The 27,153-nt window shown below is 41.0% G+C and overlaps 1 protein-coding gene across 1 annotated transcript in view; it reads left to right on the forward strand.

The window, feature by feature from the left end:
• Positions 1–25,301, forward strand: part of TM6SF1 (transmembrane 6 superfamily member 1) — a 30,601-nt gene extending 5,300 nt beyond the window's left edge. Inside the window, exons 3-10 of the mRNA XM_074966421.1 lie at positions 149–246; positions 1,576–1,679; positions 2,785–2,867; positions 4,304–4,425; positions 9,873–9,977; positions 12,637–12,729; positions 14,012–14,131; positions 24,724–25,301. Coding sequence (XP_074822522.1) covers positions 149–246; positions 1,576–1,679; positions 2,785–2,867; positions 4,304–4,425; positions 9,873–9,977; positions 12,637–12,729; positions 14,012–14,131; positions 24,724–24,915 — 917 coding nt within the window. The 3' untranslated portion in view covers positions 24,916–25,301. The remainder of the gene's footprint in view (positions 1–148; positions 247–1,575; positions 1,680–2,784; positions 2,868–4,303; positions 4,426–9,872; positions 9,978–12,636; positions 12,730–14,011; positions 14,132–24,723) is intronic.
• The last annotated feature ends 1,852 nt before the right edge of the window (positions 25,302–27,153 follow it).

Raw genomic sequence — 27,153 nt, forward strand, 5'->3', positions numbered from 1 at the left:
TCTGGATGTTTTCCTTACAACAGATAAATCTCCCCCCAATTAGATGTTAATCTCTTAACAGTTTAATATTTCAGACTATGTACTGACAGCCTGCGATTTGCAAGCCTTTTTATATACACTAATTTCTTTTCTTTTCATATTACTACAGTTTATGCTGTATTCGCTTTTACCAGTGTAGTGAACCTTATAATAGGACTTGAACAGGATGGAATTATTGATGGATTCATGACCTACTACTTGAAAGAGGTAAACAATCATTTAGCTTATGAATTTAAAATCTTTACTATTGATGATTGGATAAAATCTTTATTATAAAAATGCCCATGGCAGAAAAAAGCCATTAGAAAGTTAACAGGATATGAAGTTCAGTATTATAATTTATTTCATATGCCTTGGACATTGAAGAGGAAGATACTGTCATTTATTTGTTTTCATATAGGTTATGAAGTATATTTACCACTGCAATTTGGCTTTTCTCTTAATAATATAAATAAGAGTACTTATATGTCCAAAAGAATCTTCTTGGGTTTGATTTTACTCTCATTAAAGTCACTGACAAAACTTTCATTGGCTTCAAGTCCCAGCATATTATTTCATTTAGTTGCAATAATACTGTTCATAGGGGACTTCTATGGCATCAGTGTAGTTAATGCATACATTTCTACTGAACTAGTTAATGCATGCATTTCTGCAGAACTCCATAGAAATTCAGCTGTCATTAATGGAGAGCAAAAGTGAAATATTACAAAACCTGTAAGCTTAGCCTAGAAGAAAAATAATGAATCTTGTGTTTTTGCTTAATCCTTTTAATAAAAGGAACCAAAATGGAGTGAAAAACCTGATGATGCCAGATATCAAGTTAGCAGAATCTGTTCCCTGCTGAATCTCAGTGTCCACCAAAAATAGCACAATGAGGGTCCGATCCAACATTCACTGGTGTAATTGAAAAGACTCTATAGACTTCAGAGAAATTAGTTCAGCCCTATGAGCTTAAATATTACCATCATTAATGTGCTCAACACTATTGTTGGGTCTCTAGATTGTTAAAAATATCTTTGCTGAATTAAATCAACCAGTCTTTACATTTCATCACTGATATATATATGTCATAACTTCAGATTTTTGAACATCAGTTTTTTTAGAAACAGGAATTTCCCATAACGTTGCAGACCAATGATTGCTGTTTCAGTACTGGATCCCCAAATACTGATTTAGTTGGTGTTGGTCCTGCTTTGAGCAGGGGTTTGGACTAGATGACCTCCTGAGGTCTCTTCCAACCCTAATATTCTATGATTCTATAAGAGCAAGGCATAACCCCCTCCCCACCAGAATGCACCTACTTTTGCAATACTATACTCTAAAAGGTATGTCTATATGGAAGTTATTTCATCCTAACCCCAGATAATGATATGGATGCCTTGAAACGAGAGTTGACAGCCAGAAAAAAATGGATCCCTAGACTGAATGAACACCAGTCACTTTATTACAGCCTGTTTACCTGCTATTCTTAATACAGTTCTAAAGTTTATTGAATCTCCTTTGCCATTGCACTGTTTTAAAATCCATTTTCTTTAGGGCGAGCCTCATCTGAACACTGCATATGGCCATGTGATCTGCTATTGGGATGGCTCTGTGCATTATCTGATGTATCTCTTAATGGTGGCAGCTATTGCGTGGGAGTAAGTCAGTCTGATGTTTGTGTAACATTTGTTTAGCTTTCCACACCCCTGTATAAGCCACAAACAAAATTAATTTCCTGTGGCTGTGCAATGTTTAGATGGTTGAGTTTTTTAAATATTATTTTGTACTGTGTAAATTTGTTGGGCCAAATTAAGCCCTACTGAAATTCCATTACTCTCTGCAGAGTTAGATCACAACTGGATTTGGCGTCTTGTTTCAGATGCACAAGGGGGAGCAAATAAACAACCCGTGTTCTCTTGCCTTTGCACTATAATTCAAAATGGACACAGTTAATTAGTTTGGTTAATGAGTGTTTTGTTGATGGTGGTGGTTTTATTAATTATTATCATTATTGCTGAACTTGATGTAGGCAGCAGAATAAAAATTCTACCATGACTTTTATCTGGACGATTTACTGTACAGGACAAAACACAGTACATTTGTACAATTTATATTAGCTAACCAGAAAGTGGAAATCCTAAAGAGAATGCATGTTCAAACTCCGTGGTATAATTATTTCAAGAGAGCAGAACAGCGTCTTGGTCAAGACTACATGGTCTTCTTTCTTTCATTTCTACCAGGAAGTACTGTTTAAATAAAGAGGTAGTAATAATTTCTGGAATATAAGAGTCTTATGTTGCTTACTCTTGTGGAAAGAGTTAAAGAAAATAATGATTTAAATGCACATTGCAGGGGAAATATTTCAAAATATACTGTTTTGAAACATCAACCTTCTGGTAACAATCATTAAAGCAAATTATTTTCAAAGCCTTGTACAACAGGTGCCCACTGAGCCCTTCTGTGAGTAAAACCTCCCACAAAACAGGTAATTAAACACAGAATCCCATATTGCTCATATAATTATCTTGTTTATACACAAAAATACAGTGTCACCGCATAGGTTTGTTTCTATCACACCTCTGTGTCCACCATTCACCACCACATTAGGCCCAGATCTTTAAAGGGTGCTAGGCATCTAAATACCTTTGAGGATCTTAGCCTTCTCCCTTAAAATGCTATCAGGAGAAATCAGTATAATCTGAGGACAGTTTTTGATAGTAGTGTTCTAGGGATTGTGCATTAAATCAATTATTTCTGTTTCAGAGAAAGTTACAGAACCATTGGCCTATACTGGTTAGGATCCATTGTCATGAGCATTATTGTCTTTATGCCTGGAACTATTGTGGGTAAGGAGATTATTCATATAACCAACTTTCCCACGTGAAGCATTAACATTGTTTTGTTTTCTACTTCCTATATTGGGTTAATAAAAAATAAGGCTACCTAATCTCATAACCAAAATATAGTATATTGCTCCTTACTTTAATATAACCTTGGAGGGACTTCAGGAATATAAACAGATCAGTTAACCAGATACCAAGGATTTTTTTACTTTGGGAAGTGTGTGGATTTACCATTCATTCCATGGCGACAAGAAAAAGTTTATCATCTTATTTTGCTATCGGCAATAAGGCCCTGATCCAAAGCACACAAGTCAATAGAAAGATTCTCATTGACTTAATGTGCTTTAGTTTGGGATATGAAAAAATAACTATATCTGTTTGTTATTAGTGTTTAAAAATTGTTCATCTATGGATTAGCATAAAGAGCACTTGTTGCTTTACAATACAGTTGTCAGGGGTCAGGCAAAAGGCATCCATAGGCACTTTTGGACAAATGAATTCATAGCTGCTGCGGCTTGAGAAATTGTTATTAAATCATGTTTATGTCATACAATTGTTGACTTGAAATGCTTTAAATTTTTCTTACATAAATAAATGATTTCCTTCTTGCAAAAAGCCTAACATTATGATTTTTCAAAGATGATTCGGGCGAGACGGAGTTTAGACACACTACTGCCATAAATGAATGTTAATGTGTTTACAACCACTAGTTGGCTTTGAAAATCTCAGCCCAGGTATTTATAGCTAGGATGGAGCATTCATGGTTCAGCCTGATCAGTCCATTGCCTCTCTCTCTCCACACACATGTTGCATATTTACTATGCCACAGAAGCTCTTCACCTCTCTCCTATACAAGCTCAAGATCTCTGATTTTCAGGGAGTTCTCTCTGCCACTGATTCTGACATACAGACCAGATCCTCAGCTGATGTAAAAGGCACAGTCTCCACTAATTTATAGCAGCTGAGGATCTGGCCCAGAATTTTTTGTGACCCTTTTTCCAAGCATTGTCACTGCACTGCATTAGAAACCAAGATTTAGTAAGCAGAGCATATCAGACTTAAAAGTGTCAGTTTTTCCTTTGTGAAAGATGCCTTTATCTAGAGCAGGTTGTATTAACAGCTTTCTGAGCTCTTCCATCCCTGTGGGTATGTAGAAAAGAGGTCAGCTGAGGCAGCTGACTGTCACAAACAGAAAATCTCATCTTTGAAACACACTGTACTGTATCTAGTTGTTACTTGCTTGCATGTGGCTCTTGCATTTGCCAGCACAGGCTTTTCCATCACATTTATATGCTGGGTTGCAAGCATTTAAAAAAGCTTTTAACATCCAGCATTATTGTAACTGTTTGGTGTGGATGCTCCATGGGATATGCTGTAATTATCTGCATATACAGTTAGTATACAAATTCTTCACGTTTTATGATTATTTCTTTTAATAGGTAAATATGGAGCAAGAATGTGTCCTGCTTCTTTCTTAAGTGTACCGTATATTTGTCTTCCTATATGGGCTGGGTTCAGAATCTATAATCATCCTTCAGTGACTTACAATACTCCCATCAAGGTAATGTTACTATATTAAATGTAAACTACTATAATAATAGCATTAAAAAGACTAAAAACTTGCTCATTATTCCTGCAGAGTTTTAGTGGAGTGCACTGTAATGATTTATTATGTTTGTAATGGAGATAATATTTTAGTTAGTTATTTTGTTAGTTTCATTGTGGAGTGCAGAGGGAAGCAAGGTGATCAGGTGGTTAGAATGAAGGACTAGGGGTGAGGATGTGTGTATTCTGTTCCTGACTGCCATTTACTCAGGGCAAATCTACGCTTAAAACACTGCCGTGGTGTACAGTAGATGCTACTATGCTGGTGGGAGAGCATCTCCTGTTGGTATAGTTAATCCACCTCTGCAAGAGACAGTAGTTATGTCAATAGTAGAAGCCCACCTGCTGACATAGTGCTGTCCACACCAGGGTTTAGGTAGGTATAACTGCATCGCTCAAGGGTGTGGATTTTTTTTTTAACATAGTTTTACTGACATAAATTTGTAACATAGGCTTGGCCTCAATCTATGACCTTTATAGTCCCAGTGCCTCAGTTTCCCCATCTGTAAAACAGAGATAGTGATACTTCCCCAGCTTTGTAAAGCTCCTTATGATACTAAGATAAAGGTGCTATATAACTACAGTTATAGTAATATTATGTAGATTACTGTGAGATTTCATATAATTGAACACCTGCTTGCTTTTTAAAATGTTTGCATTGCTTGCTATTGGGTTTTATAGCGGAAATATATTATCATGCTAGGTAGTAAGGAAGTGATTTTGCGTTAAACACCTTATACCTATCCAAAGCTCATTTTTACAATCATCTTCACCTGCAGAGATGGTATCTACTCACAAACTAGCTAGGACTCTGTAATTGGGCAACAATAGGATTAGTTGGGCAGTCACAATATGCAACATTTGTTTATGCACAATTTCATGCATTGAGAAAAATGGTTACCTGAAAAGTAGAGCAAAGAATGACATGATGTTTAGCTATTTCGGGCTAGAGGCGGCCAGGCTTACTGCCAGAGCACATTCCAAACCCATTTTGAGTGTCAACATATAATGGATTAATGGTATTTGTATTATAAAAACACTTTGAGGCCTCAGACAGGTCCATTTTGTGGTAGCCACCATATATATGGATAATAGGAGACAGGTCCTACCCCTGAACATTAAGAAATCTAACAAAAAGAAAAGGAGTACTTGTGGCACCTTAGAGACTAACACATTTATTTGAGCATAAGCTTTCGATGCATTAGATGAAGTGAACTGTAGCTCATGAAAGCTTATGCTCAGATAAATGTGTTAGTCTCTAAGGTGCCACAAGTACTCCTTTTCTTTTTGCGAATACAGACTAACACGGCTGCTACTCTGAAACCAGAAATCTAACAGGCTCTCTGCATACAGGTGATCTTGCAGGACACACTAGCTGAAGATGATGCACTGGAAGATTTTCATGAAGCTTGTGAAAGACACATCAATAATGGTTATAATGCAGTAAAAGATTTTTGGGGCAATGAAGCAGGTACAACTCCTAAATCTGAGTCCCAAGAGGCACTTCTGAATATCATTATAAATTAGGATTTATTTCCATGGAAGCCAGATAGGGGAAAGCTCAGTGAACCTTCCAAACTGCAACTGTAGAGAGGATTTGAGTAATATGTAAACAGAACGCTCAGAAATCTAACGAAAGGCATAAAAATGGGATAGAGTCAAGCTATATGGACCAAAGCACTGTTTGGTCATGTTGATGGTTGCTCCTTATGCAACAACATGCATTAGTTAGGTGAATATGGTGTTCGTGTAGAGGTGGATAAAGGTTTTGATTTGCCCTCTTCCTATCCCCAAGAACTGTACAGAAATTGCTGCCTATAATATGGTAAAATATGGTAGCTCATTTGCAGAAGCATGGCCAAGCTTCTTATGTTTATGAGATTGGTAATTACTACTACTTTGTTAACCAGATTTAATGTGTCACATTGATGCATGTTTCAATCAAGCTTAACTTTTAAAAAAAAATTGTTTAAAAAAGGCAAATGCATGGAAAGCAGGTGTTCTAAACACTTCTTTTTTTTAATTTACGTTTTTATTGAACAGCTCTTTTGTATGTAAAAATTGAGCCTTTTAGTTTCTATTCTCTGAAGGTCATAGTAAGTCCTCAGTGTAATTCTAAATATAGAATCTTTTCATCCATGCTTTAGATTTTTTTCATGAAATTGCCTTTCCTGAGGGAAAATAGAACTACATCTTCACAGCTAATTTATGATCTGTAGAAGACGAGAATAGTTGAGAACCTAGCACACATACTTATGTTTAGTAACTGTATACTTCAAAATTCTGTGAAAATGAAATAAAACCAATTGTAATATTTTAGGCTATCCTAAATGAAATCTAGTTTTCAGAAAATAGTTGTGAGTTATTAATACTGATTTGTTTAATTAACAATTAACCACACTAAATCCTACAAGGATTTGGCCCCTTTTCAGCAGATCTTTTAAATATTTACAATCAGCTTGAAAATCCAATTTTAATTTTTGAACTAGCATTATTCAGAGACAATAAGGAAGTTAGGAAACAAATGGCATGATAGTTCTTAAAAATGTACAAATATATACAAAGTACTTACATTAAAACATGATTGGAATCAATTTATATCCTGTTGTGTAAGCCATTTATTGTTACAGACTTACTACAAACCAGTTAAATACATACACTTGGATAACAGACAAGCTTCAGTTGTTCTCAAAGCAGAGGTAGAAGCATAGGGGAGTTATGCCACAGTTTAGAATCAAACTGAGCTGTAATATGGTATTTACAGCTCATGGTGGATAGGTCTATAAATGTACTAGTAACTCAGGGAACGGTCTCAAGTAATTTAAGTTCAGGAAAAGTTAATGAGCTGGAGGGCAAAGCATAAATTCAGCTTTGCACACGAATTCTGGTGGGACTGGTTTTGTTGCATTCAGCCTGTTGATACTAGTAGATTGTTCTGGGCTCTTAGAGCCTGATCCTGGGAGGTGCTCCAAACAAGGCACTCAGCAAGGATTAGGGAATTAGGAGAAAATTCTAACTGCACCTGCAGACTTCCTTCCGACATACAAAACAGCAGCGTGAGCACGACTTGTGAGGAGTTGGTTTGTTGTTTTCAGCAGAAGGGAAGCCAGCAGTGGATCAACTTTGATCTGGCAGGAGCTGTTGTTGCATTTAATTCATGTCAGGGTACATTGGTATGACTTTGCTGTATTAAAAAGAGAGAGATGGGCACAATAACTCAGTAGACAAGGTATTTCAGTCCAGCACTAAGCCTTTGCACAATGTGTTGGCCTATCTTTTTCTACTTTCTTTAGAGCTTTACATTTGCATTGCCTTTATGTAAATATATACATACAGAAAAGAAAAGGCATGAGTTCTCTTCTCTGTATCCCTACAGCAACTTAACAGACAAGTTCTATTGGGTAGGTTTGTCCTCATTGTCACCTTGGCTAATCATTCTAACTGCTCTGTACATAACACAGTGCTGTGGTTTCATGTCACTCATAAATATGTATGTCAGGTTACTGTTTCCTTTTAGAAAAGGGTGTAATATATACAGTTAAAGTTCAGCCTTCACGCAAACGTAAAATGGAAACAATCCATTGACTTTACAATTATTCTTTTATAGTTCCATCTGAAAAGTATTTGTAACACTACTTCCTTTTAAAGCCCTTGTTTTTCCTGTTAATACTGTTGGGTTAAACACATTCTTTGTCTATGATGTTGTAAACACTCCTACAGCAGCAGGCTTTGATACCTTAAATATTCGTCGCATCTGACGAAGTGGGTATTCACCTATGAAAGCTTATGCTCCAATACATCTGTTAGTCTATAAGGTGCTACAGGACTCTTTGCCGCTTTTACAGATCCAGACTAACATGGCTACCCCTTGGATACTAAATATTATAGAGTAACACAGATCTAAATCATACTTGTCTTACTCACATGAGCCTACCTATTGATCTAGCATGAGGAAGCAAGAAGAAGACACAGCAGAACTGCCTCGGAGATCTGTTTCTGAAAATTTACCATTGGTTTTAACAATTTTATGAAGTAAACAGCCCTACATATAGGAAGTTTTTTTATTTTTTGTTAAACTATGAGCCAAATTCTGTAGTCCTTGCTTTGGAGTTTTGCCTGAAAAATATTTTCTTCTGTTCTGTCATTAGAACATGAATGTTTATGATTATGTCATTGTACAACATATTTTGAGACAGTAATGCAATCATGTATAATAAGGAAATCCGTTTTGTAGGAAGTCTTTTTGTTGTGTGCATATCAATGCATGGATTATCGTTCAAAAGGGAAGTGGAAGTGAGTGAGTCATATAAATGCAGTGCTTTTAAATGAGGAAGATGGCTTGTTCTCTCAATTGCAAGGAGATTGCATCTGGTGTGTGCATGTTGGGCAAGAGTGCATAATGGTGAAGAAAAAAAAAAAAGCATCCTGGAATGAAGGTTTGAATGAAAACTCTGCAGTGAGTGAGCTCTCGTGATTGCCCCAAACCATGTTTTATCTGAGGTACTTACATAGCTCCCATTACATCAGTATGCCTCACATATTTACCCCCACAACATTCCTCTGAGGGAGGGATCATCTCAGTTTTACAGCAAGGGACCAGAGGCTTATGACAACTAAGCAACTTGCCTAACATCTTGTAGGAAGTCTGTGTCAGAATAGGGAAGTGAAACTGGGTCTCTGGTGTCCCAGGATACCACTTTAGCCACTGGGCCATCCTTCCTCTCCTGGTCAGCCCTTTGATAAGTAAATATTGGATATGGATTTATGATTACATAATACATTTTCTTATGACCCCGCGTAAGTGGGTATGCACTATGGTTTTTAGAAATAAAATGGCATACGTAAAATACTCAGTGGCACAATAAGAGTGGGTATGAGGAAGCCATTTTATTATCTTTGTGTAAATTACCTTGTAAAGTGTCACTGACTGATGAAAGGTAAGCCATTCAACATGAAGATTGACACTGATCCTCACTGAGGTGGACCATTAGAGAATCTTCTTAAAGTGTGGGTTAGCTTTAACTTTGAATGGTAGGAGCCTGATTCTGCTTTCTGTTATATCATTGTAACATTGTTACAGTACTTCATTACATACAAAAAGAAAAGGAGTACTTGTGGCACCTTAGAGACTAACAAGTACTCCTTTTCTTTTTGCGGATACAGACTAACACGGCTGCTACTCTGAAACCTGTCATTATACACAGAAATGCTGCTGCTCCCCCTTATACACTCAAATCAATAGAGTGACTCTGCATTTACACTAGAATAGCTGAGAGAAGATGTTGTCCCTTTGGCTCCTGTCAGGGTGTTTCACCACCTTAACTTTCTTTAGAGACAGATTTGAAATGAAATACATTTAATGTAGAATTTGTGATCTACTCTTAACCCTATATTGTATTGTAGGTGATTCAGAAAGTCCAGAAGAAAGGACTATTGAGAAGACCACTAGATCTAATGTTGGCTATATATCTCATCCTAGCAACTGGGTTTTGCATATTTAGGGGCATGGTAAGTGTAAGGGGCAATAACAACCTGGGATCTCTAAGTTTTATTCACAAAGCTTTTACATCTGTTGCTCTTCAAAAGGAAGTGAGAAAACGTATGTACTATATGCAAACCAAGGGCCCAGTTAGCTCCCAACTAAATGGAAAACTTCTCAGTGGGAGCAGGACTGGGCCCTAAGAATATGAAGGAGAAATGAAGTGTCTGTGGCATTATTAGAGAGGCAAGGTAGGTGAGGTAATACCTTTTATTGGACCAACTTCTGTTGGTGAAAGAGATAAGCTTTAGAGCTTACACAGAGCTCTTCTGTAAGCTCCTCTCTCTCACCAACAGAAATTGGTCCAATTAAAGATATTACCTCACCCACCTTGTCTCTCTAATATCCTGGGACCGACACGGCTACAACACCGCATGTAGCATTATTGTAATTACTGTAGCTTTGCCTCTCCATTTGCATTGTGTGAAACTGGTTTTCTGAAAGAGACTAGCTGTATGACCCCCAAAGAGCAACAGAGTAACGATAACCCAAGTGTGGCTCACAATGACCTAAAAAGCATGTCATTCATTGTTTTTTTTTGGTGGTCTACTGTGTATATATTAATGAGCAATACCATTGATGCACACAAGCTAAATTAAATCTGCATTCATGTCTTTCTAAAACATAGACACGTAACTAAACTCACATAGAAAAACATGCAGCTTGCATTATGAGTGAGAGAGTAGAATCTTTTTATCTGAGAACTATGTTGGGTTTATCCCAAGTCTCCTGAAATTGTAAATGTCTCATTCTTGCCTATCAAGTATAGATTGTTTTAAATTAACTTTGTCTATGGATTTATAGTACATCTGATAGCTTTGAAATTTCAGAGGGAATCACACAGAATTTAAAATACTTTCTTCTTGGAGCAGTGGTAAACCTACTCCTAGTGTCAGTTTTGAAGTATTTGCTGCCCTAGGCAAAATGGAAATTGCACACCACTGAGTAAACAATCACTAAACATTTTGGTGCCCTAGACAACTGCCTGGTCTGCATATTTGGTTGCGCTGACCCTGTTTAGACCTTAATTCATATATCAGGTGATCAGAAGTGACTTTATCAGCAATTTGTTCTACTTAGTGCATGTCACTCTTTTGTAGTTCTGCTGGCTTGTATTATTGCTTTACTTTTGCTCTCTGGTCATATTTCTGAGAAAATCTGCCTTCAGAAATCTTTTAATTTTTGTTTACTTCTGTCTTGTTACTGGCATCTTCATTTGTTGCCGCTCAGGGCACTCCCTAGTACTGTTGGTGCTGGCTAACTGAATAAAACACAAAGCGATGTGGAAAGAGATGACACATTTTTCACAGTGTAATCTCTTGCCCAAGCACCCAGCTACAGGCTGCAATGCCACTTCCTCATTTTTTCTGAGCTTCTTTTCCTATCCCATTTCACTACCCAGTTCTTCTCCCATTGTAGGAACTGTTTCAGTGACATCATTTTCTCAGCCATGGATGGAATGAACAGCTTTCTATTAAGCTCCAGTAATTGTGGCAATATGTTATTGGCCAATAAACTGTGGTTCCTTAGTACAGACATACACCTCTTGTTCAGATGTGTCTCCCTCTCCAAGATGTGCCATTGGCATGTACAGTGGGAATCTTTGTATTTTTCCCAAACCCAGACTTACAAATGCCAGTGCAGTTGGCAGCTGCAATACACACAGCTGGGCCTTGTCAGTAATTTAGACACCAGCAATGCCTCGTGGGAAAGCTCTTATTAAGCTGCTGTTGAAACTGATGGATCATTTTAGAAAAGTATTGAGTACTTTGTAATCATTGCTTGTTATCATGAATTCAGTTCCTTGACATAGTGGTTGGGTCACCATGGAGTTTATTGGCAAATTTGTTCTTTACAGTTTGTTGGATTTTATCTCTCTCTTTTTTCTTCATTACAGTTTTTTATAGTAGCTGGTTTTGGAGTTCGCATCATTCTCCACTATTACCTTATTGCAGCACAACTCTTGTTTAAATCTCTACATAAACTCTACAGTATATGCTTACCTGATTTTTCTCCTATTGGGTGAATTTCCATTAGGCATTATGGATTGGGTCAAAGCCTAGTTGTCAGTACAAATAAAATAATGTTATGGACCACACATACCTGGTATACTAGCTTAAATACTTTCCAGTGAAAAACTAAGGCTACTAATGTTGTCCTAGTAGCTAGAGCACTAAACTAGGACTCAGAAGTCCTAGGTTCTATTCTAGCCTCTGTCATTGATCTGCTGGGTGACCTTGGGTAAGTCCTTACCCCTCTCTGTGTCCCAGTCTCCTCATTTGTAAATGGGGACAATGATGGTCACCTTCCTTTATAAAAGTGCCTTTGCGATCTACTGATGAGTATACTATCTAACTGTTATATAGCATTTTTTTTGCTCTATGAACCATTCAAGGGACCTGTGAGGCAGGCAAAGGGAAGACTAGATTTCAACAGTGACGTCAGCCCATTTCTGTGGCGGTGACCAAGTGGATCACCTTGGCAAAGGACCCAGTCCCTTCTGGCCTGTAAGCAAGCCTTCTGTGTGGCAACCGCGAGCACAGTTGTAGAGCCCACAATAGCAAGGGTCAGGTTAGTTTGTTTTAGAGTGACTTCTTTGATCACATGCAATTTTTAACATCTCTGTAGATTGCTTTGGATTGCCCTGCTGAACTCTGCCGGTCATATATTCAACTTCACGAGCCCTATATCAAGGATCCTGCTGCTTATCCTAAACTTCAGGTAAAGAACTAACTATTACATATGGGATGTTCCAAAATTATGGGTGAACAGGCACAAATATGAAGCAAAAGGTTTCACTGGGCTTACCAATGAGGGTGCTAACTGTGATGTGGCACCTGTCCACTGGGAGTGAGACTGAGACCATTGTGCATTTCACATCAGCCTCTGAACAGCCATGACAAGATAACATTTGTTTATCATTGAGCTGGGTTGGATTCAGACTGGGGACCTAGCAGTGATGGGTTACGTATTTTATCACTTGACCACCCAGTCCCTTTTAATATATTCCCCAGGCCAGATCCTTAGCCCCTCTTTAGTCCCCTTTATACTGCTCTGCATGTGCAAAGTGGACTTAAAGTTGCCTTTAAGGCACCAAATGAGGATTCCCCTAGTGCAGTGGTTCCCAGACTTGTTCTGCCGCTTGTGTGGGGAAAGCCCCTGGCGGGCCGGGCCGGTTTGTTTACCTGCCACATCCGCAGGATCGGCCAATCATGGCTCCCAGTGGCCGTGGTTCGCTGCTCTAGGCCAATGGGAGCTGCTGGAAGCGGCATGGGCCGAGGGATGTGCTGGTCACCGCTTTCAGCAGCTCCCATTGGCCTGGAGCAGCGAACCACGGCCACTGGGAGCCGCGATCGGCTAAACCTGCGGACGCGGCAGGTAAACAAACCAGCCCGGCCCGCCAGGGGCTTTCCCTGCACAAGCGGTGGAACAAGTTTGGGAACCACTGCCCTAATGTAATAGCATCCTCAACAGGTAAAAGGATGGTGTAGATAGGAAGTCTAGCCCTATATTTACCATTTCTCTTCTGTATCACCACTGACACATTCCTCTTTCCTGTAAAACCACACAGCATCCTTTGCCAAGCCTGTTTACTTGATCATCGCATGAGGGTTGACCTGAGGGTTCTTAATACCCACAATGCTTCTATTTTTAAAAATGACAAACACTGAGATGCATAGTGTCATTTATAGGGAGGCAACCAAATGAGTAAACCTCAAATGAAGGATTTGCCTTTTCTGTGAGAAATCCATTCTGGCAACAAGCTGAATGAAGAAGCTTCACTGTGGAAAGTGGTGGGGTTCTGGAGTATTATGATTTCATTATTTGGAGAATCTTTGTGGAGTGTTCTGTTTATCTACAGGGATATCTTTCATCATCTGCAAACATCCTCTAGAGAACATAATCTTGGAATATTCCAATTTCTCAGTCAGCAATTGGCTGATTCCTAAATAGACCTCTCTCTGAAAACACAAAACAGCTCATGTTTCTGTTTAAAATGCAGATGCTGACATACATGTTCTACTCTGTGCCTTATTATATGATCGCACTGTATGGCCTACTGGTGCCTGGTTGTTCTTGGATGCCTGACTTAACCCTTATACATGCTGGAGGACTAGCCCAGGTATTATAGTTATTTCTTTGTAAAGATGTTAATTGGTGAATTTCTAGTTGATAATGCTGTAACTAGAGAAATCTCACATAGGTAAGGAGCCCCAATTCACAACCTTATGCTGGTTTTATGCCAAAGTAATTCAGATGATTTCAACAATTACACCAGCATAAAACCACCATCAGGGAATAGAGAATCAGGCTCAATAGGTGCGTCTCAGGTGTGACATCATTGCCTTGGAAGACAGTTTTTTCTTTAGCTGCATATTTTTATCTGGCTTGTTTGTATTATTTAAGCCTTATTAAATGCTGTACATTTCCCTAAAGAAACCAAATATTTGGGGTAGGATGGGGTGGGGGGGTGTTAAGCCATAACATCTACCCACTTTTTAAAAAGACAGTTAAATATTCTCATTGAGACACTCAATGTTTTGGTCAAGTGAATGGTTTAAAAAGAGTCTCCTTGGTGAGAATAGCTGTTAGTCACACAGTGGACAATATCAGCTATTTTCTTAGCACTACAGCTACTTCTACAGCACAGGGGAGCTTCCAGTGTCATTTCTAACATATATTCACGTTCATCTCCAAAATTTCATGTTCTTCCCAAGACCCACACTTCCTCAACTCATTCCATCCTGATTTTGTTAAATAAATGTTTATGATTAAATGGTGACTTATATAATGTGCAATAATAATTAATGGACACTGGTGACACAAACTGTAAGACAAAATAATTTGTCAAAAAAAAAAAATTCCACACAGGTAAATTGACCTGGCCTAGAGTACACATATGGAGCTATTTACCATTTGAGACAGGACACTTATAAAAAGTCCGGTATGACACATCTAATTGATTTGCCTTATATGTGGCAAAATGAAGGACCCCTAAATATTTAGAGGATGGAGAAAATTTGGGCCTGAAGCTGTCATAACAACTCGACGATAGTGCTAGAACACAAGGATACAAAGGTAATTGTCATGCTGTTGGGCTAATTGAGATTCTTGAATGAACTGGTGCATCTGGGCCATAGATGAATATCTGTGATTACATGGTTAGATTATACATGCTTATATATTGTTATATGTGCAGATTACAACACAATTTAACTACCCAATACGGTGATAAGAATTGTCTTTAGCAACTGAGTAGTAAGACTTTGTCTCAACTACAAGCTGTTAGTATACAGTCCAAGATTACCAATTTTTCCCAGCATGGAGAGAGCATAGAATCATAGGACTGGAAGGAACCTTGAGAGGTCATCTAGTCCAGTCCCCTGCACTCATGGCAGGACTAAGTATTATCTAGATAATTCCTGACAGGCGTTTGTCTAACCTGCTCTTAAAAATCTCCAATGATGGAGATTCCACAACCTCCCTAGGCAATTTATTCCAGTGCTTGACCACCTTGACAGTTAGGAAGTTTTTTCTAATGTCCAACATAAACCTCCCTTGCTGCAATTTAAGCCCATTGCTTCCTGTCCTAGCCTCAGAGGTTAAGAAAAACAGTTTTTCTCCTTGCTCCTTGTAACAACTTTTTACATACTTGAAAACTGTTATGTCCCCTCTCAGTCTTCTCTTTTCCAGACTAAACAAACCCAATTTTTTCAATCTTCCCCCATAGGCAGGGCCAGATTAACTCTCCTGTGGGCCCGGGGCTATTAGATTTTGTGGGGCCCCTGTATACAAGTCTTTTTCCTAATTTAAAACAAAATGATCACAATTATGGCATCGAGGCTATTAACGCTATACTAAACTTGCCTTTTAATTAACAAAAAGCCATTCTATGGTTACATTTCAGTCTTAAAACATGTAGAATATAGTTAATTTAATTTAAAATAGCCTACTTCTTACCTTAGAACAGCTGTTATATTAGTTTCTTTCTGGGAGAGAGTTTGAGTGCAGGAGGTGATGTGGGCTCTGGGGGGTAGTCTGGTGCAGGAGGGGATTCTGACCTGGGGCAGGGGGTTGCGGTGCAGGAGGGGGTGCAGGGTCTTGGAGGGAGTTTGGGTGCAGGAGGGGATTCTGACCAGTGGCGGGGGTTGGGGTACAGGAGTGGGTGCAAGGTGCAGGCTCTGGCCGGGAGGTGCTTACCACAGGCAGCTCCCAGCCAGCGGCACAGCAGGGCTCAGGCAGGCTGCCTGCCTCCATGCCGTGGCCCCTGCTGCTCCCAGAAGCGGACGGCTGCTGGCACGTCTCTGCCTGCCCCTGGAGGGAGGGGGACAGCATGTCTCCGTGCACCACCTGTGTCCGCAAATGCTGCCCCCGCAGCTCCCATTGGCCAGTTCCAGTGTGGCCACGGCATGCAGGCAGCCTGCCTGAGCCCTGCTGCGCCGGGGCACCCTTAGCCCTGGGCTGCAGCCCCTAAAGCCCCTGCATTAATCCGGCCCTGCTCATAGGTCATGTTTTCTAGACCTTTAATAATTTTTATTGCTCTTCTCTGGAGTCTCTCAATTTGTCCACATCCTTCCTGAAAAGTGGTGCCCAGAACTGGACACAGTACTCCAGTTGAGGCCTAATCAGCTCAGAGTAGAGTGGAAAAATTACTTCTCGTGTCTTGCTTACAACACTCCTGCTAATAAATCCCAGAATGTTGTTCGCTTTTTTTGCAATAGCGTTACACTGTTGACTCATATTTAGCTTGTGATCCACTATGACCCCCAGATTCCTTTCCTCAATATTCCTTCCTAGGCAGTCATTTCCCATCTTGTATGTGTGCAACTGATTGATCTTTTCTAAATGGAGTACTTTGCATTTGTCCTTATTGAATTTCATCCTATTTACTTCAGCCCATTTCTTCAGTTTGTCCAGATCATTTTGAATTTTAATCCTATCCTCCAAAGCACTTGCAACCCCTCCCAGCTTGGTATCGTCCGCAAACTTTATGTGTACTGTCTATGCCATTAGCTAAATCATTGATGAAGATATTGATCAGAACTGGACCCAGAATCGATCCCTGCAGGACCCCACTCGTATGTCATTCCAGCATGACTGAACTACAGATAGCTACTTTCTGGGAACAGTTTTCCAACCAGTTTTGCACCCACCTTCTAGTAGCTCCATCTAGGTTCCATTTCACTAGTTTGTTTCTGAGAAGGTAATGCGAGACAGTATCAAAAGCTTTACTAAAATCAAGATATACCATGTCTAATGCTTCCTCCCTATTCACAAGGCTTGTTACCCTGTCAAAGAAAGCGATCAGGTTGGTTTGACATGATTTGTTCTTGACAAATCCATGCTGACTGTTACTTTTCACCTTATTATCTTCTAGATGTTTGCAAACTGATTGCTTAATTATTTGCTCCATTATCTTTCCAGGTACAGAAGTTAAACTGACTGGTCTGTAATTCCCCGGGTGGTCCTTATTTCCCGTTTTATAGATTGGCACTATATTTGCCCTTTTCTAGTCTTCTGGAATCTCTCCCGTCTTCCATGCTTTTCAAATATAATCGCTGATGGTTCAGATATCTCCTCAGTCAGCTCCTTGAGTATTCTAGGATGTATTTCATCAGGCCCTGGTGGCTTGAAGACATCTAATTTGTCTAAGTAATTTTTAACTTGTTCTTTTCCTATTTTAGCCTCTTCTGATCCTACCTCATTTTCACTCGTATTCACTATGTTAGACGTCCAATCACCACCAACCTTCTTGATGAAAACTGAAACAAAGAAGTCATTAAGCACCTCTGCCATTTCCACATTTTCTGTTATTGTCCCCCGTCCCCCCCATTGAGTAATGGGCCTACCCTGTGCTTGGTCTTCCTCTTGCTTCTAATGTATTTGTAGAATATTTTCTTATTATCCTTTATGTCTCAAAGGATGTCTCAAGCTAGTTTGATCTCATTTTGTGCCTTGGCCTTTCTAATTTTGTCCCTACATACTTGTGTTATTTGTTTATATTCATCCATTGTAATTGCACTTAGTTTCCACTTTTTGTAGGACTTTTCTTTAATTTTTAGATCATTGAAGATCTCCTGCTTAAGCCAGGGTGGTCTCTTGCCATACTTCCTGTCTTTCCTACGCAGTGGGATAGTTTGCTCTTGTGTCCTTAATAATGTCTCTTAGAAAAACTGCCAACTGTCTTCAATTGTTTTTCCCCTTAGACTTGCTTCCCATGGGATTTTACCTACCAAGTCCTGTGCTTTGGACGATTTGTTTGTTGTTGAAAAAAAGCCTCATCCACCTCTTTTTCCTGGTTCGGGGCAGTGAGTTGTATGGGCCCATAGTGCCCGGGCTCCAGCAAATTCAGGGCCCAGGGGGCCTGGCTCCACCAATGTTCGGGGCTGGATCTGTCCCTCTGCCCCACCTGCCGCCCCCGTGCGCCTCCCTCGGAGTGTCCCCCGGCCCCACCTGCTGCCCCCATGCGCCTCCCCCGAGCGTCCCTGCCTGCCCTAGGCAGCGGGCGGCTGCCCCCTGCAGTTCCACACTGCACTCCCTTGCCGGCCGCTGCCGGCTACAAGGGAGCAGCGCTGAGGGCAGGCTAACGCAGCTGCTGCACCTGCAGAGGGAGGAGGTGCGTGGCAGCCCTCCCACAGCAGGTGACTCTGAGCGGGGGGACGGGACTCATCCTGGCTGGACCTCCTGAGCAGCAGCCTGGGGGGGGCTTGGATGAGTGTCATGCTGGGGGGGCCAGGAAGGGCCCTCCCTCCCACAGAGCTCCCTGTTGCCGACAGGGAAAGGACTGGGGGGAGTCCTCCTCTTTGGCCCCACACCCCAGCCCCAGGGCAGCCTACCTGCTGTACCCCAAACTCCTCATCCCCAGCACCCAAACCCCCTCCCGCATCCCAGCCCTCTATCCCAGTCCAGAGCCTGCACCCAGCACCTAAACCCCCTCCCGCACCCAAACTCCCTACCAGAGCTTTAGGTCGGAAGAGAGTGGAGAGGGGGGAGAGACTCGGACCTGTTCTGGGCACCACCAAAAATTATACAAATCTGCCACTCCTGTCCTGGTTAGGTGGTCTGTAGTAGACCCCTACCATGACATCACCCTTGTTTTTTACCCCTTTTATCCTTATCCAGAGTCTGTCTCTTATTTCCATCTCAACCTCAGTCCAAGTGTGTACATTTTTAATATATAAGGCAACACCTCCTCCTGTTTTTCCCTGCCGGTCCTTCCTGAGCAAGCTGTACCCTTCTATACCAATATTCCAGTTGTATATTATCCCACCAAGTCTCTGTGATGCCAATTATGTCATAGTTGTGTTTATTTACTAGCATTTCGAGTTCTTCCTGCTTATTCCCAGAGATATATGATAGCCACATATATCATAACTCACATATCAGAGTGGAATTTGGCAAGATTTGTAAATGGAAAGAACCAGAGCGTCAAAAGATATCAGAATTGATGTTATGTGCTTGAACTGGCACAGTGCAAGCAAGCTAATATAGGCAAGCCAGTGTCAACATGTCCAGCAAAAGCATATCAGTAAACCACATCTTTTAACAGATTACTCAGGTTTCACTCATTCTTGGGGAAGAAACAACTTCTTCAAACCTTATTTACCATGAGGAAAATGAAATCAAAAGTCAAAACACATGTTGTGTCTTTCTATCATAGCTCCATAAACTTCATGTGCAGATATCAGACTGAAAACTTCTCTCACCATATGTTTCTCACAGCAAATATTCATAACTTCTGTATGCATCTGTGTTATTAAGTCATGTGCAACATTTTCTTGCTGAAGGCCGAAGAACATTGTTTGATCTCGCTTGTGGTCTGGCTAAAGGACACTGCTGATTTAAAAAAGGAGGAAGGAGAGGGAAAGCCACTTGCAATGCAGAAGTGAGGCTTACAGATTTCCTTTTTAGTCATTTAACCAAATCTGGGACCCTAGCAAAAATTCTGCTGATGGATAGCAGGAGCTAAACCATTTGTCAAAAGTGATACACATTGTAGCATAACTCCCAAACTCTTCCATTCCCTACCCAAGAATGAGAACACATGTACTAGCTTGCTCAACATTTAAGCAGTAGTTTGCAGTTACCAATATGCAAAGGCATTTTCTCTAAATGGTTTAGTGCACTGCAGAGTGAACTGAAATAATTGTCCAACTAAAAGCGATTACACTGATTTGGTCTAGAGCCCATACCTGTTAATTACTCAGGAAGAAAATGAGGGAGACAGGTTGTGTTTTAAAGGAAGTTGGGGGGAGGGGGTAGAAAGTTAGGGGGAGGGGGTAGAAAGTTGGGGGGAGGGGGTGTCATTTTCCATCTTTTTTTGGTCTTTTTAATACAAGTGACATTATTTCAAGAATTGTATTTGCTAAATTTTAAAACACCTGTAATTATTAATTAAAACTTATGGTTTGTGTTCTGTTATGGACAAAGAGCCACCCCCCTCCAAAAAAGTAGAAAACTAAAGATGGAAAGCCAAAGCATTTTATCCCATGGGAATCTCCCTGGCGAGAGCTCACACACTGCTACTAAGTGGGAGACTTTTTTGTTTCTGTCCTTTTGCAATTTATGTGTTTTTGCAAATGTAAATCTCAGAATAGTGTCTCCTACGTTAAAAAAAACACCTGAAAGGGCCAAGCCATTAGCATGGGAGAGGAGACATCTTTCTCAGAACCCTGTCATTTTAAAAGTTACGTAATGGGCTGCAGTTTGAATTACACTGCAGTGTCAGTTCACTGAGACTCCAAATATGGGTTATGACCTTCTGGGGTCACTGATCTTGTGACACTACTTAACAATCACAAGAGTAGCACTTTAGGAGCCTTGATTTTACAAAGACTTTAGTTATCCTCTAAGACCTCACTAAAACGAACAGTTATCTATATGAGAAACTGAAGACAGGACTTACATGTCAAGTGATGAAAGGTTCAGCTCCTGTGCTGCAGTTCCCCTCCCCACCCCATACAGACATAGCCCAAGTAATTCTCCCTCCTCAGATCTGAGCAGCAGGAAGTTTCTCTACAGGTTGCTAATCAGGCCCAGCTGTGGAGTATAGAGACCAGGCCACATCCTCCTTCCTCCCTCAGCCTGTCTAGGCCACTGAGACAGAAAAACCTGGCCCAATCAACCCCCGTTGCTTCAGTGGCTAGTCTGCAGGCTCTTATCTAAATGAGAACACACAGTGCTCAGAAGGGTTCGCTTGGTTGCCACATATCCCTAGTCTTTCCCTGCTGACTTTCCTTGGCCTTACAGAGCTCAAAGAGCCTGATGCAACCCCCTTGGAAATCAGTGACAGTGTTTCACTGATTTCAGTTGGCTTTAGATCAGGTCCAGGATGGCGGGAGACCTGCCCCTTCCCCTTGTCCAGCCCAGCCCTCTTTTCCTGTCTCAGCCTGCTTTGCTGGTTGCAGAAAAATACAAACACCGAGATACCCTCCAAACAGCATTCGTAATAGGTCTGCAGCCAAAATGTGGGTGAAAAAACATTTTCTGTAGGTGAGACGCTTTATTCGTGACTGCCACCTGCAAACTGCCACCTGCATCCCTAGCATTTAGCAGCTCAGAAGTTGCTGTGAGCTTCAATGACCAGCAGATTAGTAAAGGCTGAGATATGGCCCTCTTGCTGGCAGGGTGACCAGATGTCCCGATTTTATAGGGAGAGTCCGAACATTTGGGACTTTTTCTTATATAGGTGCCTATTACCCCCACTCCCACCCTGATTTTTCACACTTCCTGTCTGGGCACCCTAATGGTCCAGCATGGGCTTCAACTCTAAAGAGGTCTCCATGTTAAACGCCTACATTCCCCATTCTAAAGGTCTGATATAAGAGGGTTCCTAGGAATGGCTTATTCCCTGATGACGTATGATTATAGAAATCCTACACAGCAAGGCAGATCTTGCTCTCAGTTATACGAGTGCCAGCCCATTGGCAAGACATGCACATCTTCTGGATGTCCCTGCTAATACACTGCGTACAAGGGGAGAGCTAAATTTTCATCATCTATTGGAAATACATCCTACACACAAAAAGGACTTCTTATTACCCTCTACAGGAACATTACATGTTCATGAGGGAAAATCCTTTGTGTGCATGAATGTATTGCATAAAAAATGGGACATGGCACACTGGCACTCTTAAATTTACACAATTGCCCCCCCCCGCTCCGTCTCACTTGTCCAAATCCCTTCCCCATCTAAAGGATTTTTCCCCATCCAGACACTCACAATTCCTCTGTGACCCACCCCTCCACAGAACCTTCATCTTATGTGGCATAGATTTTCCAGCATTATATAAAAACCCTTAGCCATAAATGGAAATCTGGACCAAGTAGCCCTAGATTTTCTTGCCAGCTTGGTGCTAATGCAGTTGTCAATGTGTATTTTACGCCCCACCTCCTGCCCCTGTTTCTAGTTAGAGAGCATGGGTGAACTCTGGACCCCAGTGGAGTGAAATCTCCCTTCCTGCAAACTGGGCTTCTGCAAAAAGATGCACTAATGTGGACTGACACATTCCTTGCCATTTGAGCCCTAATCTGGCTCCCAATTGAAATGAATGTGATTCTGCCCATTGCCTATAATTACAGCTAGGTCGGGCTCTTGGTGACTGACAGGCAGATAAAGTGATTTGATTTTTTTTTTAAAGGAGAATTCCATATCTGAATTGATAGCAGAAATAGAAAAGGCCCAGAGCAGATCAATGCAAATGATTAGAGGCATGAGACAGCTTCCAGACGAGGAGAGAGTATAAAGGCTGGGAGGAAGATGAGCAAGTGACACAGTGGAGGCACACAGAGTAATAAGGAGAGCAGATCTGTCGGGTGTGCCTGTTGATCCTCGCTGCTAATACAAGAAACAGAGGAGCCACAATGAAACGGAAAGACCACAAACCTAAGACTGATAGAAATAATTCATTTTACATGATGCATAATTAGTCAGTGAAACTCAGTCCACGGAGATAGAAATAAGGCCAAAGATAGGATCCAAATTCTATTTTTGTGAATAATAAAAATAGCCAGTTTCATTAAGCTCAGATAAAAATGTAGAAGGGTTATAAACCCTTATGTGTCAAGCTCTCACTGCTTGAGATGAAGAGGAATGTTCTTCTCTGGTCCCCTAGATACTTCAGGGTGGCCATAAGTGGCTAGACAGACAGGCCCACATTAGACAGCAAAGAGCCTTCTGCTCCTTACCTCTGCTGCTGATGTTTTCAGCACCTTGCCCCTGGCCTTTGCTGGCTCTCTGAGCTGCCTGCCCCCGGGCAGTTCCCAGTGTGAAGTAGGGAGTGGGGGTGGGGGCCCCAGGAACAATGGGAGGTTGAGCCATGTTCCCAGCAGTGGTGAGCTGCCAGGGGTGGGAGCTAGGAGTGTGGAGGAGACAGACTGGGTTGCTAGGTTGTTAAAAAAATGTAATATATGGAGTGCCCCTGAGCGAGGCTTGCTTGGTAACAGATACTTAGGGAAATACCAAGAGCCACTCTGCTAACATGGGTTTGCATTTGATTTCTTTGATTACTCTGCTTCCTGACTAGGGCTTTCCAGAGCAGCTCTCCCCTGTCAGCTGGGGTGGTTAAATATACTGAAACCACTAGTTCCTTTTCTGTTTTAATGCACATTCTCTAGGTAACCTCCTTGCAGAAGATGGTGTATTAGAACAAGCACACAGACTGTATGCATCTTGCACCTTTCTGCTTTGCTAGGCAAAGGCAAAATTCTCTGCTTTCGGACTCCTGGATAACTCCTGCTGACACCAGCAGAGAGCACGGTTTGGCCCATAGTCTAATACTGCATTAAGTTCCAGTGTTCCTTTCCCTCACTGTCCCCTCAAAATCAAGCTGATGTTTATCTTCCCTAGTTCCTCCTGCTGCCAAACCATCAATTTGGGCAGATGATAGTTAATTTAAGTGAGATGTTGCTTGATATAGTAGATAACAGATGGAGACAAAAGACAGCAAATATCCTGACTGCTTCTATTTATAAATGTTTATTTATGCTAAAAATATGTTTCAGTGCCGTGAGCTCTCCTCTAGATATAACCTTAGCTGTACAATTAACCTATATTCCAACAACTCCCAGCTCACTAGCCTTCCGGGCCCGATTTTGCAGAACTCCTACAGAAGTCAACAGGAGTTTTACCAAAGTCAGGTGTACAGGATTGGGCCAAAACATATTTTAGTGAGACTTAATTAGCTCCTTAGTTTTCCTATTTTCTAACATTTTAGTACAAACTAAGGCTCAGATCCCGCACAAATTGGTGTCAACAGCAATATTACCATTGATTCCTGGGGGTGTTAGGCAAAATCTATAGACTTGATACTGCATTGGGATCTATTAGCGCAGACTCTGTGTCCATGAGGACTTCACTGGCACATTGCATGGGTCCACGTCAGCGGCCCCTCCTGTATGAATAGGGCCTAAGACATATGGGAGACCGGTAGAGCATACTGAATTTGTTCACAAAATACAGCTGCTACTATCACATGGGAGGTACCATTTATTTGTATTATATCAAGGCCAGAATGATGTCAGATCAGAGAGTATTTTTATACTGCAGTCCAAAAGAATGATGGAGAATTGGGATTCAGGCATAAAGTGGGTTGCACAAAAAATGTTATTGGTAATGTGTGCATGTGAATATAGTAATGCAGATTATGCTGTCATTCCAAAATGTATATCATGCTTACCCATTCTTTTATATATATATATATATATCTGCCACAGGCTCAGTTTTCCCATATTGGTGCTTCTCTTCATGCTCGAACACCTTACATCTACAGAGTCCCCGAAGAGGCAAAATTCTATTTTCTAGTACTGAACATAGTGTATGGAATCCTTCCCCAACTGCTGGCTTATAGGTGTGTCAACAAACCAGAGTTTTTTATGAAAGCAAAAGAAGAAGAAAAAGCTCAATAGAAAGATTGCTTCCACCTCTTCTTTTTTGCTATGTATATAATTGGTTTTTGAGGTAACTGGACTCTCTTATAGAATCCAAATGACATGTGGTTTATCAAAAATGTGTAAGATTGCCCAGTCCGCTTTGTGTATTGTTACTGTAAGGAGAGAAAATAAAGGGAACTGCCTTCAGTTAACACTTCTCAACATTTTGCTTTTACTCTGTCATGGAGATAATTTCTAAAGCTATCCTTGAGTAACTAAGCAGTTTGAGTTTTATTATTAATACCACATGGAGCTAAGTAATAATTATTTCAATGTTCTGCCTGCACAGACTACTCCTGGGAGAATTCTACGCAATGCAGAATTTTGCAGAAATTAATGTGCACGCAGAATTTCCTTTCTTCCCCACAGAAATGGGCTGCAGAGCTGTTGGCCGTTACTAGGGTCCGCTAGACCTGGCAGAGCCCAGCTTGCAAACAGAAGACAAGGCTGGGGGAGAGGGAGGGAACTGGAGGGTTCCCAGCAGCTGCGATTCCCAGCATGCCCTGAAGAAAAGAGGCAGCAGCATGCAGGAAACTCTGTGCAAGACCGGGACCCAGCATCAACCTGTTTCTCCCTCTGGATCCCTGGGCTCTAGGGGGTTGAGGGGGTGTGTGTCTGAGCCGGGGGGGGGCCATGGCTAGGCTCTGTGGGGGAGAGTGTCTGGACTGGGGAGGCATGGCTGGGCTCTGGGGTGGGGGGGCAGGGAGGGTGAGTGTTTGGCTCCCCCAGTTGGGCTCTGGGGGCAAAGTAACAGGAACTGAGTTGTCATAGGGGTTTCTTTAATTCTCTACTCCTATTACAGACATACTTGCTGACAGGTATTTTGAAATAAATTACCAAAATAATTGAAACTGGCATGATTATATAGTATTATTTTGACAAATTTGCAGAATTTTTAATTTGTTGGTGCAGAATTCCCCCAGCAGTAACAGACTGGATCGTTTCAGCATTACCAATTCTCATAAAACTATGGTGGATTGTTTTGGTTAATATTTGGAAGTATGAACAATTAACATACATAACATGGTTACGAACATGTTTTATTGATCAAAAAGTATTTCTTGCAGATCAGCCCTGTTAAAAATCCTGAGAAATCTCTTAAAGAAGACTCTACATGCGAAAGGCAAATCATATGGTTCTGGAAATGCTGTTTAAGCGTTCAGTCTTGCTCAAGTGCTGAGCACTCCAGGTCTCATCCAGCTAAGCATCTATGCACATGCTTAATCATTTAAATTGACAGGACTATTCACATGCTTAACTTTAAGCACATGGTTAACTGCATTGGTGAAGGGGGCGTCAGAGGGCTCAGCACTTCGGAGAATCCAGGTCTTAAACATTTCCAGGTGTTTTCAGAACAGAGTTTTTCCACTGAACGTCTCTACACAGCTGCTTTTGCTCCTGGTATTTTGCCATAAACAGGCAGCAGCTAATATAGAATTTAGTAAGGCCTTGGCTGGTGGAGCGTACGTTTCTATTTGCAGTTAGAAGTATTTCTATTACATCAGAATATCTTTATACTAAAAATAGTACATTTCTGTCTCATTTATGGATGAAAATAGAGGATAAACTTAACGGGAAACATTTCATGCTTGGGTATTTTAGAATTTCTAAATTTGGAGAGTTCTTTTTTTCTTTTTTATAGTCTAAACACAGTTTCGGCTCATCCATGTGCATGTTTCAACCTATACGGGGGGACTTACATACTTTAACTGGAGAATGTCAAACCCTGAGGGGAAGTTCACAGCAGTAGTCAGAAGAGGGTGTCTACGCTTTACAACTCTAGCCAAAAGGGCAGGATTCAAGACTCCCAGAGCATGTGTTGGTTGCAGTTTTGTTGTAGCCATGTTGGTCCCAGGGTATGAGAGAGACAAGATGGGTGAGAAGCTCTGTGGAGCTTCAAAGCTTGTCTCTTTCACCAACAGAAGTTGGTCCAATAAAAGATATTACCCCTGCCACTTTGTCTCTACCGTAGCACACGTCAGTCAATGTTTGACTGGCAGAAAGGAGCTCATAACATTTATTTCCTCCAGGATCCAAACCTTCCTGGGTGTAGAGTCCTCCCTTATATATTTGAATTCAGCTCCATCCCAGCACATTCTCCCCAAGGAAACAAAACAAGAGCTGTTCAGCCGTCGCAGGATTTACTGTCTCACAAATGGGTATCACGCCCCCAATGTTTCCCCTAGTGCTTTCAAAGAAACTTTGAATATGGTC

Source organism: Natator depressus, chromosome 10 (assembly GCF_965152275.1).
Source record: "Natator depressus isolate rNatDep1 chromosome 10, rNatDep2.hap1, whole genome shotgun sequence".
In the NCBI taxonomy this organism is placed as follows: domain Eukaryota; kingdom Metazoa; phylum Chordata; order Testudines; family Cheloniidae; genus Natator; species Natator depressus.